General features: G+C 69.1%; 2 protein-coding genes across 6 annotated transcripts in view; one reads left to right on the top strand and one right to left on the bottom strand.

Annotated features, from left to right (window-relative positions):
- ZNF710 (zinc finger protein 710) overlaps positions 1-7456 on the top strand; it is a 31335-nt gene extending 23879 nt beyond the window's left edge. For all 5 annotated transcript variants that reach the window (XM_054214874.1, XM_054214877.1, XM_054214876.1 and 2 more), the window contains exons 2-5: positions 2117-3572; positions 4645-4836; positions 5342-5516; positions 6255-7456. In XM_054214874.1, the coding sequence (XP_054070849.1) occupies positions 2145-3572; positions 4645-4836; positions 5342-5516; positions 6255-6427 (1968 nt within the window). In that variant the 5' untranslated portion in view covers positions 2117-2144 and the 3' untranslated portion in view covers positions 6428-7456. The remainder of the gene's footprint in view (positions 1-2116; positions 3573-4644; positions 4837-5341; positions 5517-6254) is intronic.
- Positions 7457-8613: 1157 nt separating this feature from the next.
- Positions 8614-12877, bottom strand: IDH2 (isocitrate dehydrogenase (NADP(+)) 2). The gene is made up of 11 exons (XM_054214878.1): positions 12718-12877; positions 11640-11731; positions 11117-11282; positions 10501-10661; positions 10253-10396; positions 10013-10149; positions 9717-9868; positions 9523-9635; positions 9348-9445; positions 9095-9187; positions 8614-8827 (listed from the first exon to the last, which is right to left on the bottom strand). The coding sequence occupies exons 1-11, from the start codon at positions 12806-12808 to the stop codon at positions 8740-8742; spliced, it is 1335 nt and encodes a 444-aa protein (XP_054070853.1). The 5' UTR covers positions 12809-12877; the 3' UTR covers positions 8614-8739.
- Between the last annotated feature and the right edge of the window lie 2995 nt (positions 12878-15872).

Genomic DNA, 15872 nt, shown 5'->3' with positions numbered 1-15872 from the left:
CGTCTTCCTCCCCATCCTTCCTCCCACCGCCGCCCTCCCCCGCTCCTCGCTTTGTTTCGCTGCCTCCGCGCTCCCCCTCCCCCTTCTCCCCCCATCCTCTTCCTCCCCCTTCTCCCCCCATCCTCTTCCTCCCCCTTCTCCCCCCCATCCTCTTCCTCCCCCTTCTCCCCCCCATCCTCTTCCTCCCCCTTCTCCCCCCCATCCTCTTCCTCCCCCTTTTCCCCCCCCATCCTCTTCCTCCCCCTTTTCCCCCCCCATCCTCTTCCTCCCCCTTTTCCCCCCCCATCCTCTTGCTCCCCCTTCTCCCCCCCCATCCTCTTGCTCCCCCTTCTCCCCCCATCCTCTTGCTCCCCCTTCTCCCCCCCCATCCTCTTCCTCCCCCTTCTCCCCCCCATCCTCTTCCTCCCCCTTCTCCCCCCCATCCTCTTCCTCCCCCTTCTCCCCCCCCATCCTCTTGCTCCCCCTTCTCCCCCCCCATCCTCTTGCTCCCCCTTCTCCCCCCCATCCTCTTGCTCCCCCTTCTCCCCCCCCATCCTCTTCCTCCTCCTCCTCCTCCCCCATCCTCTTCCTCCTCCTCCTCCCCCTGCATCCTCCTCCTCCTCTCCGTATCCCCTCTGCCCCGCCGGCGGCTGGAGGTGCGGGGGCCTGAAGCCGTCCCCTCATCTCCCCCCGCGCCGTTCCCGTCCCTGCCCCGGGAGCCGCCCCCCCGCCCCGCGGCGGGACCCGGCGTGGGGCCGTGGGGGGGCTGCGATGAGAACGGCGGGGCCGGTGGCCTGGCAGAGCCGGGGGGAGACTCCGGCCGTTCGGCCCAGGGCTGCCCCTCGCCGTGCAGGCGCTCCTGGGAGCGCGGCGTGACCTGCTGTGGGGTTTGTTCCTGGGTTACCTCCCCCGGAGGATTCCTCTTTTGTTGTAACTGCAGAAATAATTACGTTTAGAAGACGTTTTTTGCCGCAGGAGGTAGCGGTGGCCTCCTCGCTTTCATCTGGTGGTGGCTCCCCGAGCCCGTCCTTGCTGGCCCCCCCCAGGCTGCTGGGGGGAGGCTGTGGGGGGTCCTGGGCCGCACCCCGTCCGTGGGGGTCCTGGGCTGGCCCGGCCCAGGGGAGCCGGGCACCGCTGCTCCGGGCTCTGCATCCCCCCGCACCCTGCCCTGTCCTCCCTGGGGCTGTCGGGCCCCTGGGCACGGGTGAGCCGAGCGGGAGCCGAGCGGGAGCGTGTTCTCAAGGTGTTTAATCCTCACACAACAAACCACATCCACTCCCCTCCAGCTGGAGGGGGTGTTCTGGCAGCCGGAGAGTCTTTCCCAGCCTCCCGGCGGGCTGCTCCGCTGCCAGCCCTGCCCGCGCCTTTGCATCTCTCCCACTTCGCGTTTGGCTCTGGGGCGCGCGTCTGATGCTCTCCCTTCCCCGTTTCCCAGCCTCAGTCCCCAGGGAGCCTGCAGCCGCCAGCCGGAGGGGTCCGGGGATGGGTGGTGAAACGGCATCCCCAAGGCGCAGCGGTGCCTGTCCCGCTCTCCTCGGGGCAGCGGCTCCTCCGAGCTTTGCCGTCCCACATTCCCGGGTTGTTTATGGCAGCGATTCCTCGGATTGCTGGCCAGCTGCTCTCCAGAAAGGGCTGGTAGAGCGGGTGCAGGCTCTGTCTGCCGGGTGAGGAATGCCAGCTCTTCTCCCTGCTGCCGTTCCCACCCTGGTCACACCATTTTGTGGGACCGTGCCCCGTGCTCTGCTCTCCGGGCTGGTGGGTCCCTGCAGACCACCGGAGCGCAGGGAGCTCCGGGTCTGGTGTGGGTTTGTCCCAGGCTCGGGAGCGGAGCTGCTGACCCCGGGGTACCCTCCGCCTGCTGCCAATGCAGACTCGCCACCCGTGGCCCAGCAGTCGCCAGGTGAGGCCAGCAGTGGCCACCTGTGGGCACAATGAGAACGTGGGGGTTTCTCCTCGTTTGTCTTCTGACTTCTGCTGCTGAAACTGCGGCAACAGCCGTGTTGGTCTGGGGTTTGCTGGGGACGGTGATCAGGAAAGGGGTGACGGCTGGAACGAGCCCCTTGCGGAGCGGCGTCCCCAGCGGCTGTGGGTGGCAGGGGCTCCAGGAGGGCTAACGGCCGTCTCTTTCCCTCCCCAGCCATGACAGTGTAGGCAGGCGGCGAGAGATGGATCGCTTCACCGAGTGCGGGACCCAGACGGACGCGGTGGTGGTGCTGTCCCTGGCGCAGGCGGCCGTTCTGGGCTTGGTGTCTGAGAATGAGCTGCTGGGGGCCACCGTCAGCCCCGCCGGCTTCTTCCCGGGGCTGGGAGGGGAGATGCCGGACACCGCCGCCGGGGAGCCCGGGGAGCCGGAGGGTGAGTGCCGGCTGGAGGACGAGGGGCAGGCGCCGGGGGACGGGCAGGAGGAGGACGCCTTGGAGGCAGAGTCCTCCCTGGAGAAGCATGCCCGGAGGAGGAAGCGGCCTCCGGTGAGGCTGGTGCCCAAGGTCAAGTGCGAGAAGGCGGAGGACGAGGTGCTGTACGAAATGCCCGTCCCCGGGGACGAGGAGGGTGAGCAGCGGCGCGGCCACCCACCCCCGCTGCAGGAGCCCGGCCAGGAGCAGACGGTGCAGAGCAGCGCCATGAAGATGATCGACCTCGGCACCTTCAGCAGGAAGCCCCGGCGCCTGCGGCACCTGCGCCGGCACACGCGCCAGCAGCTGCAGGGCACCGAGCGCCGCCTCGGGGGCACCGACCCGGCCGGCCCCGCGGAGGGTGGCACCGCGGGGGCCCTGCGGACCGAGTGCGCCTTCGAGGCGGGCGCCCCGTCCCCCGGCGAGGCGGAGGGCCCCGCGCCGGCGTCCCCCGAGCAGGTGAAGAGCGAGCAGGGCTTCGCCTGGCAGGAGGCGGGGGAGCTGGAGGCGGAGGCGGCGGGGGCCACCAGCGAGCGCAACAAGAAGGCGCAGCTGGACCGGCTGGACATCAACGTGCAGATCGACGACTCCTACCTGGTGGAGGCGGGGGACCGCCAGAAGCGCTGGCAGTGCCGCATGTGCGAGAAGTCCTACACGTCCAAATACAACCTGGTGACCCACATCCTGGGCCACAACGGCATCAAGCCCCACTCCTGCCCGCACTGCAACAAGCTCTTCAAGCAGCCCAGCCACCTGCAGACCCACCTGCTGACCCACCAGGGCACGCGGCCCCACAAGTGCGAGGTGTGCAGCAAAGCCTTCACCCAGACCAGCCACTTGAAGCGGCACATGCTGCTGCACACCGACATCAAGCCCTACAGCTGCCGCTTCTGCGGCCGGGGCTTCGCCTACCCCAGCGAGCTGAAGGCGCACGAGGTGAAGCACGAGAGCGGCCGCTGCCACGTCTGCGTGGAGTGCGGGCTGGACTTCTCCACGCTCACCCAGCTGAAGCGGCACCTCTCCACGCACCAGGGCCCCACGCTGTACCAGTGCCTGGAGTGCAGCAAGTCCTTCCACTACCGCAGCCAGCTGCAGAACCACATGCTGAAGCACCAGAACGTCCGGCCCTTCGTCTGCACCGAGTGTGGGATGGAGTTCAGCCAGATCCACCACCTCAAGCAGCACTCCCTCACGCACAAGGTAGGGGCTGGGGCACCCCAGGGGTGCTGCCCTTGCCGTGCCCGGAGGAGATGTGCCGGCTCTGGAGGCGGGTGCTGGGGGAGAGGGGTGTCCCAGCGCCCCAGAGTCCTGGCCAGCCCCGGCAGCCGGGGGGGGTGCGGGTGGGCAGAGCACCCACGGTTGGCATTTGCTGGGGGTCGTTGATTAGCGGTGAAAGGGCATCGTTACGGGCAGGGGCCATGGGACTGCCCGGCCTCCCTTCTTCCTGGGGATTTCCATCCTCGGGGAGGGGGCTTTCAGACCTCCTGTGGGTGCTGCAGCGGGGTGACTTGGGGGGGACCCTGGCCACGTGCTGCTGCAGCCCCCAGCAGGCTGTGAGCGAGGGGGTTGCCCTTTTCCAGGGATTCTTTCAAGGGGGAGCAATTGGCCTGAGCCAGAGAGTGGAGCTGGGTCTCAGCTGGGCTTACGGCACCCGTCCAGCCCCACTCCCCGCAGCCCACCTCCCGCACGCTGCCTGGCTCGGGCCGGGCTCTCCACCGTACCCCGTGCCAGGTCAGCTGCCGGACGGCGGCCGCGCTCCCCAGCCAGCTCCTTCCCTGGGCGCCGCTTTGCGGAGCTGCGCTCCATGCAGCGGCACTGACCCGATGCTGGGGTTTCCAAGTGCTGCAAATGCATTTCCAGGGCGGGTGAGACGATGGTGTCTGGCGGCGAGGCGGGATCCTGCCCGCTGCAGCAGCAGGTGGGGGGAGTTACCCCCCGGGGTAGCACGGGGATGGCCCCAGGCTCCTGGCAGTGCCCGCTCTGCGCTTGCGGAAGGGGCAGGGAGAGGGGAGCAGGAGGTGCTCCGGGGAAGGTGCTGATGAGGGTAAACCTCCCCCCCAGTCCCTGCGGTCCAGCCCACTGGCAGTCCCCGAAGCTCAGCTCAGCGGGAGGACCCCGTCCCACCCCCCGTGGGGGGCGCGGGTCCTTGCTCCGCACCGTGGCCGGCACCGCTCCTGTGCCCCCAGCCCCTGCCGGGTCTGTTCAGAGACCCCCGGCCGCGCCGCGCGCTGGCCCCCTCTGCCCCCGCCCACGGCTCTCCCCCTCTCTGCAGGGCGTGAAGGAGTTCAAGTGCGAGGTGTGCGGGCGGGAGTTCACGCTGCAGGCCAACATGAAGCGGCACATGCTGATCCATACCAGCGTCCGTCCCTACCAGTGCCACATCTGCTTCAAGACGTTTGTGCAGAAGCAGACGCTCAAGACCCACATGATTGTGCACTCACCAGTGAAGCCGTTCAAATGCAAGGTACCGTCGGGGGTCCGGGGGGGGTTAGCGGATCCCAGGGGGTTTAGCACAGGCCCTTGTGCACTGTGCTCCCGGAGAAACCCGGCCAGGCTGGGCTGAGTCCTCAGCCACAGGAAAGCAGTTTTGTGATGCCTCCCTCTGTTCGGTCGGGCAAACAGCTCGTCCTGCCGCGTCGGCTCCGAGCTGCGCAGCGAGGGCACGGGCAGCGCTAACGGAGGAGGACAACTAGTGCCTCTCCCTGACCAGCGCTTAGACGCGCTGGAGTTCCCAGCGATACCAGCATAGCGTCCCCGAGGCCTCCCACCGCAGAGGGGCGGGAGGGGAGCAGCCCCGTTACTCCTGGGAGTTGGTGGGGGCGATGGGGGGACCCCGGGGGTGAGATCTGCTCTGAAAAGCCCGTGTCCCTGCGGCAGCACTGGCCGTCGTGGGCGAGCGCCTGCCGCTGTCCCCCTGTGCTGGGGCGGCAGCGGGAGAGCCCTCGCTGACCCCGGCACGCTGCCCACAGGTCTGCGGGAAATCCTTCAACCGCATGTACAACCTGCTGGGCCACATGCACCTGCACGCGGGCAGCAAGCCCTTCAAGTGCCCCTACTGCTCCAGCAAGTTCAACCTGAAGGGCAACCTGAGCCGGCACATGAAGGTCAAGCACGGGGTGATGGACATCAGCCTGGACAGCCAAGGTGGGTGCGGACGACGGCCGGTCCCCGGCACTGCCTGTGGCAGACTGGGTGCTGCGGTCTGCCCGGCCATGGCCGCCCCTGGGTGCGCCCGGTTCTCGGGTGATGGCTTCGGGAGCTGGGCTGTGCTGTGGCGGCTCCGGCATGCTCGTCCCGCCAGCACCCAGCGGCGACGCTGCTGCCCCCCTCCATCCTCAAGCAGCCGTCCTCCCCCAGGGGCCACGGAAAGGTGGCGAGCGGGAGCCGGAGTGAGCTTGGTGAACTTGGTACAAATACAGATAAATAAACTCCATAGAAAATAAGTTAAAATAAATAGCTCCTTAAGGAGCCATTGAGGCTTCGGCACATCTCTGGCCAGGACGGTGCCCTCTGGTGACGTGGTGACTGTGGTTTTGGCCAAAGGGTTTTGCAAGGTGGGAGGGGTGAACGCCACTGTTCTTGCCCCTGCTGCACCTGCCCAAAGGCACCCAGGGGACGGGAGGTGCTCCTGCCGCAGGTTTCTGCACAGCACCAGCGCAGATGCTCCATCGGCACCATCCCAGGTCTTGCAGTGGGACCACCCCCGCTTCCTACAAACGCAGCTGGAGACGAGCTCTGGCTGCTTCATCCCCTCCATTCCCCCGGCAGCCCGATGGCCACCTCAGGTGGGCTCTCAACCTGAGCGGCCCAGGAGGAGGGTGCTGTTTTGGCCCTGCACCTTCATGCAGGTCCGTCATCGGGTATCCCTGTGCTGAATCCTAGATCCCATGATGGACCTGGCCGGGGCGGATCACGCCGAGCTGGACGGGCAGCAGGAGATGGATGACTTCGAGGAGGAGAACTCTTACGGCTACGGGGGGGTGGGCAACCCTCCGGACGAGCACGCGCTGGCCGAGCAGGCCATGAAGGAGATGGCGTACTACAACATGTTGTAGCCGAGGCTGGAGGAGGCTGCGGGGGGCCTGCATGGACTTGGCGTGGTAAGAGGAGCTGCTGCTGGCGGGCTGCGGCACCCGGCCAGACCTGCCCCACCGCCCCTGCAGAGGGGGGGCTCCAGCTGGGCTCGGTGAAGGAGAAAACAGGGATGTCCAAAAACCTTTGCCGGGGCGGAGGTAGGTGCGGAGGCCGGAGGTGGCGCAGGGCAGTGGTCGCTGCTGGCCGTGGGCACGCCGAGCTGGCCCAGCGGGCTCAGCTCCGAGCTGCCGCCGGACCCTCACAGAGCCTCAGTGGGGCTCTCGCCATCGCTGGGGGCTGGGCCGCAGCCCTCCTGCCCCACGCCGACTCCCCCTCCGCTCCGCTCCCCCCGGCCCCACGCGTGGGGCTAGCTGGGACCTTGCCTCTGCCACCGCCCTGCCGGCACCCCAGCGCCCGGCTCGCTGGGAGCTGCGGGCAGGGGAGGGCACGTCCCAGAAGATGATGAGCATTACTAATTATTCTACCTCCTGGGTCCTCCCCCACGGCTGTGCTGGGGCTGCAGCCCGGCCGGCCCCCCGCTCCCCCCACAAGCGCCCTGTGGGGCAGAAGCCCCTCTGCCCGCGGGAGGGGGTGGGTTTGCGTTTCTTGCTCTTCCCCGTCTCCGGAGCAGGCGAGAGCTGCCCCACTTGCTCTGGCACCGGCTGCGGGCTGGCACGGGCAAAGCCGTGGCAACCTGCGCGAGGCCACGGGGCACATACAAAACAGAATATTTTCTTACAAACTAACGGCAAAGCTCAGAGGAAGCAGCAGCTCCGGGTACAGAGCGGCTGCAGCGAGCAGTGTATTTAAAGGAAGGCGAGCCCTGTTCAACTTGAGCAAATGATGGTATTTTGAAAGTAATTTATTTTTTTCAGATGTGCCGCGTGGTTGGATTTATCTTTTCACTGAGTTCAGTTTCCTTCAACCAATGTGCTTTGTAAAACCTGTGTAACGTGTGTGGTCTGTGCGCAGGGGGCGGCGGGGTTGCGATGGTGCTCGGGGGGGGCTGAGCATGGGGCCCTGCCCCCCTGCGGGGCTGCTGAGCACCGGCAGGGCCACGCTAACGAACCGCAGCCACGCTCTGCGCTGCCGGCACCCCCTCCTCGCCGCTCTGCGCCGCTCCAGGGCGCGGGAAGAGGTTTTGATGGGGCAGCGCAGCCCTCGGGATGCGGGTTTGCCTCCTCCGTTCCCGGCTGCGGAGCGGGGAGAGAGGGCCTGGGAGCACCCTCCTGGCTTCGACCTTCCCTGCCGTGGGGCAGCACCCAGAGCATCGCCTCCCACACCTGCCCTGAGCCGGGCAGGGCCCAGGCGTCTCCTGGGGGGCTGCAGCAGGAGCTGGGGACAAGCCACGGTGCTGGCGCAGGGTTGGGGACCCCCAGGCTGCCCTGCCCTACACACACGGGCAACGTCCCACCCCCCCTCCCTGGGGCAGGACACCGTCTGCCCCATCCCCAGCAGCCCCGGGCTGGCACTGGGGGGGTGGCACCGCTCAGCCCCCAGCCCCTTTGCCATCACCTCCTTTCCCCCCCAGGCAGTCCTCCAGCCTCGGGGCAGGACCCAGACGGCCGCAGCGGTAGCCAGCCCGGACCCCCTCCCCGCAGCCCCCTGCCTGCTCCCAGCCAGCGCAGCCCCCCGAACATGCTACCTCAGTCCCGTTACCAAAAAGCTGCAATGTGTGTCCCCCCCGTGGCGGGGGAGGACGGGCTGGACTGGCCCAGCCGAGGGGTCTTCACTGCTGCTGGGGGGGCGGCTGCGGCACCGGGCTCTGCTGCGCAGGACGAGGCAGGGGGGCTTGTGCCGGTGGCACAGTAGGTGCCAGTGGCCATGTGGCTCCCTGGTGTGTCCCCCCCTCCTCGCGCACAGAGAGCGGTCAGACCCCCCCCTTGTGCAAAGCCCTACTGTGTTTTGGTTATTTTTTACCTCCTCGGTTTGCAGAGTTGTTTAGCAATAATTCTAATAAATGCGTATTCTTTAGCTGCTGGCTGGCACCCGCCCCGCACGAGCCGCGCCACCACCACGCGCCGGGGGCCGGTGAGGTGTTTAATGGCTGCTGGCACCGCGAGGTGGGGGGGGTACATGGGTCAGCGTGGGACAGGCTCCCCCCAGCCCCCCCCCCCCCCCCGCCAAGTCCTACACACCCCTGTTAGAAAGGCTTTGAAAACACTCGTAAGAAAACTGCTTATAAAAATTGTTCAACTGTTCCTGAGCCATGCTGGTGACCTGGAGGCAGCGCTGGGTCCCCGTCCATCCCGGTGACAGCGGGGCCAGGTGGCCTCCCCCCCGCCTTGTCCCCCTACTTTTTGCCCAGGGCCTTGTCCAGGTTGTTCTTGATGGCGTCCAGGAAGTCGGTGGTGTTCACAAAGTGCTCGTTCAGCTTCACGCTGGGGAGGGTACAGAGAGGGGCTGAGGGGGTCCCACAGCCGGGGGGTCCCTGCCCACCCCCCCCAACAGGCAGAGCCCGGGCCAGCAGCACAGCCCTGGGCACGGGACGTGGCCCCTTGCCTGGCCACAGGCACGGCCTGACCCCGCAGCTGTAAATAGACACCGCGCGTCCCCAGGGACCGTCCGGAGGCCAGCAGCTGCCCCGCGCCGCCAGCCTGCCTCCGTGGCACAGACCCGCACCGCTCCGCCCCGAGAGCCACACGTACTTGGCGAGGCCGTGGATGCAGCCGGCGAGGTCCTTCGTCATCGTCCCGCTCTCCACTGTTTCGACGCAGACCTTCTCCAGCGTCTGAGAAAACCTGGGGACGGCGGCATCACGCACGGCTCCAGCAAAGCCGGAACCTCGCCGGCACCCCCGTGCTGCAGACCCGGCCACAGCGGGGACCGCAGTGGTCGGTGCTGGGGGCGGCTTCTGGCAGCATCCCCCACCCTGGGGTGCCCCCACCCCACCCCGCTCACTTGATCAGGTCAGGGTTACTGTCCAGCTTGCCCCGGTGCTCCAGGCCACGCGTCCAGGCAAAGATGCTGGCGATGGGGTTCGTGCTGGTGGGTCGCCCCTGCGCGGAGGGAACGCTCAGCTGCACGGCGCGGGCAACCCGCTGCGGGCAGCCCCCCACGGGCAGCGCACACCCACCTTCTGGTGCTCCCGGTAGTGGCGGGTGACGGTGCCGTGGGCCGCCTCGGCCTCGATGGTCTTCCCGTCCGGACACACCAGCACAGAGGTCATCAGCCCCAGGGAGCCAAAGCCTGAGGCGGGACAGGGGTCAGGGCGGCCCAGGGAGGGTGACGGTGCACAGCCCACCCCACACCCACCCCACATCACCCTACCTTGGGCCAGGATGTCCGACTGGACGTCCCCATCATAGTTCTTGCACGCCCAGACGAAGCCGCCGGAGGACTTCAACACCTGGGCCACCATGTCGTCGATGAGCCGGTGCTCGTACCAGATCTTCAGCTTGTCGAACTCCGTCTTGTAGTGCCTGGGAGCGCAGGGCGGGCGTCAGCCGTGCCTGGCCGTGCCCACCCCGGGCCGGGTCCCACTGCCACCCCTGCGCAATGGCCCCCCCGAGGAGGGGCAGCCGGCACCCCCCCGGGGCAGCTCCTGAGCTCCTCCAAGTCCATACTTATCGAAGATCTCCTGGAAGATGTCTTTGAAGCGCCCATCGTAGGCCTTGAGGATGGTGTTCTTGGTGCTCATGTAGAGAGGCCACTTCTTCTGGATGGCGTACTGGAAGCAGCTGTGAGCGAAGCCCGAGATGGACTGCAAGAGAAGCACATGGACCCCCATGGCATCCCCGTCCTGCCAGCCCGGCCAGGTCCACCACGGACGGACCCCTCCTGCTGCCCCTGGCCCACCCCGATACCTCGTCCGTGTTGTACATGCCCATGCCCACGCCGCCGCCGGGGAAGTTGTACACCTCCCACTCCTTCACCCCGCTGCCATCCTTCGGCGTGAAGACCATCTTGAACGTCCCGGACTTGCCCACCACAAAGTCGGTGGCTTTGTACTGCAAGGGGCAGGGAGAGCGTGGGGCAGGGAGAGCATGGGGCAGGGTTTGGCAGGAGCTGCCAGACCCCCCCAGGCCGCAGGCAGCCGCCGCACGGGGCTCACCTGGTCGCCGTGGGCATGTCTGCCGATGGTGATGGGCTTGGTCCAGCCGGGCACCAGGCGGGGGATGTTCTTGCAGATGATGGGCTCCCGGAAGACCGTCCCCCCCAGGATGTTTCGGATGGTGCCATTGGGGCTCTTCCACATCTTCTTCAGCTTGAACTCTGGGGCACACAGAGGTGAGGCCCCCGAGGGACCCCCTGACACCCCCTGCCCGGCACAGCCCCAGCAGTCACCTCAGCCCAGCGCCCGGCCCCTGCCAGCCCCCCCAGCTCCTCCGTGCCGTGGGCCGCTGCCAGAGCCCTGCTGCCAAGCCAGCCAAGGAGAGGGACAGCCGGCGCGGGCTCGTGACTGGCACTGGCCAGAGGCCGGTCTGACCCCAGCCTCACACCCGTGGGGTCCCCACAGCACCCCCGAACACCCCATGGCTGGGGGGGGGACACAGCACTGTGCGTGGGGCCCCCAGCCCAGGCAGCGGTGCAGCCCCCGACCCACCAGAAACCTGAGGCGGGGGGTGGGGTGGGGGTGAGGCACTGCTGACCCAGAGGGGCCGGGCACACGTCGGGGGGCTCAGCACCCCACGGGGCTGCCGGGACCACCACCCTCGCCCACCGCCCACCTTCCACCCTGGCTTCATCCGGCGTGATGGTGGCACACTTCACGGCCACGCTGTACTTCTGGGTGGCCAGCGCCGAGTCGATGGTGACCTGGTCGTCTGTCTTGTCCCGGTGTGGCAGGCCCAGGTCAAAATACTTCAGCTGGACGTCCACGTTGGGCAGGATGAGCTGGGGGCCCGGGACAGCGTCAGAGCGGGGGGACGGTGCCAGGTGCCCGGGGAGCAGCACCGTGCACTGCGGCAATGCCAGCACCGGCCCCCAGCCCAGCCCCGGCTGCCCGGGACAGTCCCCCCTCCCCGGGACGGTCCCCCCCTCCCTGGGACCTCCTCACTTCCAGGTCCCGCCGGAAGCTGCGTTGATCCCACCACCTGCTTCCTGCAGGCGGATGGACGGACAGAGGACGGACAGACAGGGGGGGCAGCGCGCAGGGACTGTCCCCTGCACAACAGCCACCTGTTCCCTGTACAGCACCCGCCAGCTCCCCTTGTGCAACACCCGCCGGTTCCCCAGGCAGGACCCCGTTACCTTCTCCTTGATGAAGGCCCAGATGATCCGCGTCATCTCGTCTCCGTCCATCTCCACCACCGGGTTGGCCACCTTGATCCGCTTGTCGGCATCTGGGGAGCGGCGGTGGGGCGTTAGGGCTGCGTGCCCGGCCCCGCTGGCACCGGCCCCACAGCTCTGCACCGCAGGGGGACCGACCAGGAGATGTCCCATGGGGACCGCAAGGTCCCAGCTGTCAGGGCTCGGGTGCCACCGCCGCTCGGGTCAGGGTGCAAACCCCGCTGAGGTGCAGGTCAGGGCACGAGCCCCCCTGGGGTCCCGTCTGGTTCATGGCGCCCGCTCAGCCCTCGGGCGCGGGTCAGGGTGCAAACCCTGATGTGGGAGCGGGCGCACACCCCGCTCGGGGTGGGCCCCGGGGCTGCGCAGCCCCACGTGAGACGGGGACCGGCACCGGGTGCAAACCCCGGCGTGGGCAGACGCGGGTTCGGCTGGAGAGCAAAACCCCGCACGGGACCGGGACGGGAACAGACCCCTGTCGGGACTGGGCACGGGTAGAAGGCGGGGGGCAAACCCCTGCGTGGGACCTGGGCCGGGCGTAGACCCCTCTGGGTGCCCAGCCTGGCTGCGGGTCGGGCTACAAAACCCCGCGTGGGACCGGGACCGGCTGGAAAACCCTCTCGGGGTGGGACCTGGGTGCAAACTGGGCTGCAAAACCCCCGGCTGGGCCAGGAACAAACCCCTCTGGGGGCCAAACCCGGCTGCGGATGTGGCAGCGTAAACCCCGCGTGGGACCCGGACCAGGAACGACCCCCTCCGGGGACAAAGCGGGGGTGCAAAACTCCACGTGGAGCCGGGACCGGGAGCAAACACCCCCCACCACCACCACCCCGGGGACCGTCTGCAAGCAGGGGGCACGCATCCAGTTCCAACCCGCCCCCCCCCCCAAAAAAAAACAAACCAGCGTGCAAACCCCCCTCGGAGCGGAGCGGTCGCCCTCCCCCGTCCCCAAGGACGGGGGGGGGGGGGGGGGGGGGCTTCCCCCCCCAAAAAAATACACACGCCCCCCCCCCCCCCCCCCCAAGGCCATCCCCCCACTCACAGTGTCGGCGCTGCCCCACGGAGGCGGCGGGGAGGGGGCAGCGGGCCAGGCGGCTGAGCGCCGGGGCGGCGCGGAGGTAGCGGGCGGCCATGGCGGGGGCGCGACGGGGCGGACACGACGGAGGCGGTGGCGGCGGAGCGGGGACTCGTTTCGCTCCGCCCCGGGGCGGTACGTGCCCGGGCCCCCCCCGTGGGGCCCCGCGCGGGCCCGAAGGGGCCCGCGCGGGGCCCCACGGGGGGGGGTCCGGGCCATTGCTTCATCCCCCCGCATCACGCATCCCCCCGGGGGTGAAGGGGGGATGCCCTCTTGGGGTGCCACACGATGCAAGGGGGGTGTGTGTGTGTGTGTGTGTGTCCCTCGGTGGCAGGCGGGTAGAGGAGGGTGGGGGGCGGGGGGGGAGATGCCACTTGGAAGCGGTGCCAAAGCCCAAGGTGACCGGTGAGCCCGGGATCAGCTTTCAGCGGGCTCCTTGGGACGAGGTGGCAAGGGCGGGCGTGCGAAGTGTTGAGTGTGTCGTGTCGCGTCGTGTCGTGTCCCCCCCCTGCATTGTGTGCATCATCCCGCCCCACCACCACCATCACCATCACCATCCGGCGACTGCTCGGTGCAGGGAGCAGGAGGGTTTGCGGTGGTCGCCCTTCCTATAGCAAAGGGACGTGGATCCCACCCCCCCCCGGGCACATCTGGGTCGGGGACACGCCGAGCCCAGGGCTTGGAGCGGGCTCAGGTTTTCCCTACATAGAAGCCAGCGATCCCATGGGCTGCCAGCGCGTGACTCCGGGCAGCCGGACGCAGCGGGGACGGGCAGCTGCCGCCATTTCTCCCCGGGGGGGAACCTTCGCCTGCCCTGACCGAGACCCTGTCACGGGGAGGAGGGAGGGGTGATGCACCCCAGGGGCACCCCAAGAACACGTGCGGGTGAGCTGGGGCAGCCCCGCAGGCTGCTCGGCCCGGGGTGTTTGGTGTCCCTCTGCACAGGCCAAGCCGATGGCTTTTTTTAGCCACAGGGGACGGGCAGATCCCGCTCCGGGAGGAAAAACAGTCCTGCGGGAGCTGCCGGCCCCAGGCGGAGGGGCTGGGGGGGAGGCAGGGCCGGGCGCACTGACGTCTGCCTGGCTTTAACATTAACCAGAGCAGAAGCCTGTGGGGCTGCCAACCGCGGGGGGAGCCGGCGGCCACTGCTCCGGGGCAGTGCTGGGGTCTCGGGCGTCCCGGCTCCTGCTGCCCTCCCCGTGGCACCCGTCCCGCCAGCAACCGCAGGGCCGGCGCTGCCGGGGCTGACCCGCAGTGTGGCAGCGGGCGGTGTCGCCCCCCTCCCCAGTGCAGGGCCCGGGGGGGCTGCCCAGCTGCGCCCGGCTGCTGCGCTGCCCCCTCCTGCCCCCCCGGCTGCCCTCGCCCCGGCCCCGCGGTCAGAGCCGCCCAGTGACCGCGGGTCTGGCAGGGACGAGGTCACGCCAGCGCGGCGGCCATCCCCCCGCGGAGCACGGGCTCTGCCGAGAGCAGCCATGTGGCAGCGTCCCAGGAAAGGGCTGCCTTCAAACAAAGGAGTCCATCCCTGGCCGGAGCCCAATCCACACGCCCCAGGCTGCTGCCAAACCAGCTTCCCCCGAGCGCGGCTGGCCCTGGGAGGGTCCCCGGGGGCTGGCAGGGCTGGCTGCGCAGGGCCCGGCTCCAGGGAGCAACGTGTCCCGGGAGGGCTCTGACGCCAGTGGGTTGGGGGCACCGAGAGCCCGGACAGAAGATGAGCAAGGACCTGGAGGGGGGGGGGGGTCTGTCCACACGTGCACCGCTGCCTGCAGGCAGCCCCACGTCTCTGCCCGCAGGAGGGGGGCACCGGGCGGGGGGCTGAAGGGCACTGCGTGCCATGGGGCAATGCACGGTGTTCCCTTCTGCGAGTGGTGCTGCCCCCAAACATGGGCCTCCCTCCCTGACACTGCCGGGAGCTGCTGGCCTGCAGGCAGGGGGCTGCGGCCCCCCTTCGGCAGGGGTCTGCCTCCCCAGGGCTGCTGGGCAGTGGCCTGGGATGAGACAGACCAGGGGGCAGGGGCACAGCCCCCACCAGCAACCCCACACGGCAGCCCCTCCGGGCCCAGGGCGCACAGAGCGGGCAGCTGCCCGTGGCAGAGCCTTTGCACGTGCCAGCGGCACGGCCAAACGCTGCCTGTGCTGCACGGGCCGCGGTGGCACGGCCGCTCTGAGGACACGGCGTGACGCCAGGTGGAGAAGCCGGGCTGCCGAGGGGCTCGGTGGCCCAGGTGGGCAAGACGGGGCGCTCAGGGATAGAATGAGGGATGGAAAGTGCTCGCTGCACGGCCAGGCTGGAAGGACGGCCTGGGAAGGGGGTGTGGGGCCGTGGCTGGCTGGCCCTGGGACACCTGCCCTGGCATGTCGGTGCCCACGACACAGGGCAAGGGCTGGCACTGCTGCCACAGCTGTGCTGGCAGCTCTGCCTGGGGGCTGGGGGGTGCTCTGCCTGCTGGCACCCCACACACAGTGTGTGCTGCCCAGCTCACCCCCGTCACACCCTCGTGGCACAGCCCCCTGCCCCGCTCACCCCTCTGTGCCCGGGGCACGGCCGCCTCCTGCCCTGCCCACCCCGGCCAGCCCCTGCCATCGGCGGCTGCTGCCCGGCTCCTGCCGCACCCCAGGGGCGCAGGCGCCCGCCCGACTGAGCACGTCACCGTCGGGACGCCTGGAGCTATGGGCTCCCCCAGAACACACGGAGCTGTGCGTCACGGCGAGATGCCCAGAGCCATGGGCTACCCCTAAACACCTGGAGCCGGGTGTCACCCACGAGAACCTCACGGTGACGCCTGGAGCCACGTGCCCATGCACTGGGTGTCCCCGCAGCCCCCTGCAGCACAGACGGCCCTGCTCCCGGGGCTGCCTCCCCGCTGCCCCGCAGCACCCCCCTCCCTGCGGGCTGTCACCCAGGAAGGGCCCCCACGGGGCACACGCTGCTGCCCCAACAAGCCATGCTCCCCACCGGCCCCACGGCACTGCTGAGCCCCTCGCTGCGCTGAGGCGGCAGGGCAGCATGCGGCCAGCCTTGCTGCGGGGCACCAGCATCGTCCCTTGGGTGGGCCAGCACCAGCCCGGGGCCAGGACCCCCCAGGGTAGCCCCGGGTGGGGGTGACAGCCCGGCCGGCCCCACG

The sequence above is a fragment of the Rissa tridactyla genome, chromosome 9 (genome assembly GCF_028500815.1).
Source record: "Rissa tridactyla isolate bRisTri1 chromosome 9, bRisTri1.patW.cur.20221130, whole genome shotgun sequence".
Lineage (NCBI taxonomy): Eukaryota > Metazoa > Chordata > Aves > Charadriiformes > Laridae > Rissa > Rissa tridactyla.
This window is presented reverse-complemented; position numbering and strand designations above follow the sequence as displayed.

Bases quoted from the DNA above. Each gene is read 5' to 3' on its own strand.
- IDH2 (XM_054214878.1), bottom strand. From the start codon at position 12,808: ATGGCCGCCCGCTACCTCCGCGCCGCCCCGGCGCTCAGCCGCCTGGCC. The intron at 10,397-10,500 runs GTGAGCCCCGTG...TGCCCCTTGCAG, and splicing joins GACATGCCCACGGCGACCAG to TACAAAGCCACCGACTTTGT. The intron at 8,828-9,094 runs GTACGTGTGGCT...TACCCTCCCCAG, and splicing joins TGCATCCACGGCCTCGCCAA to CGTGAAGCTGAACGAGCACT.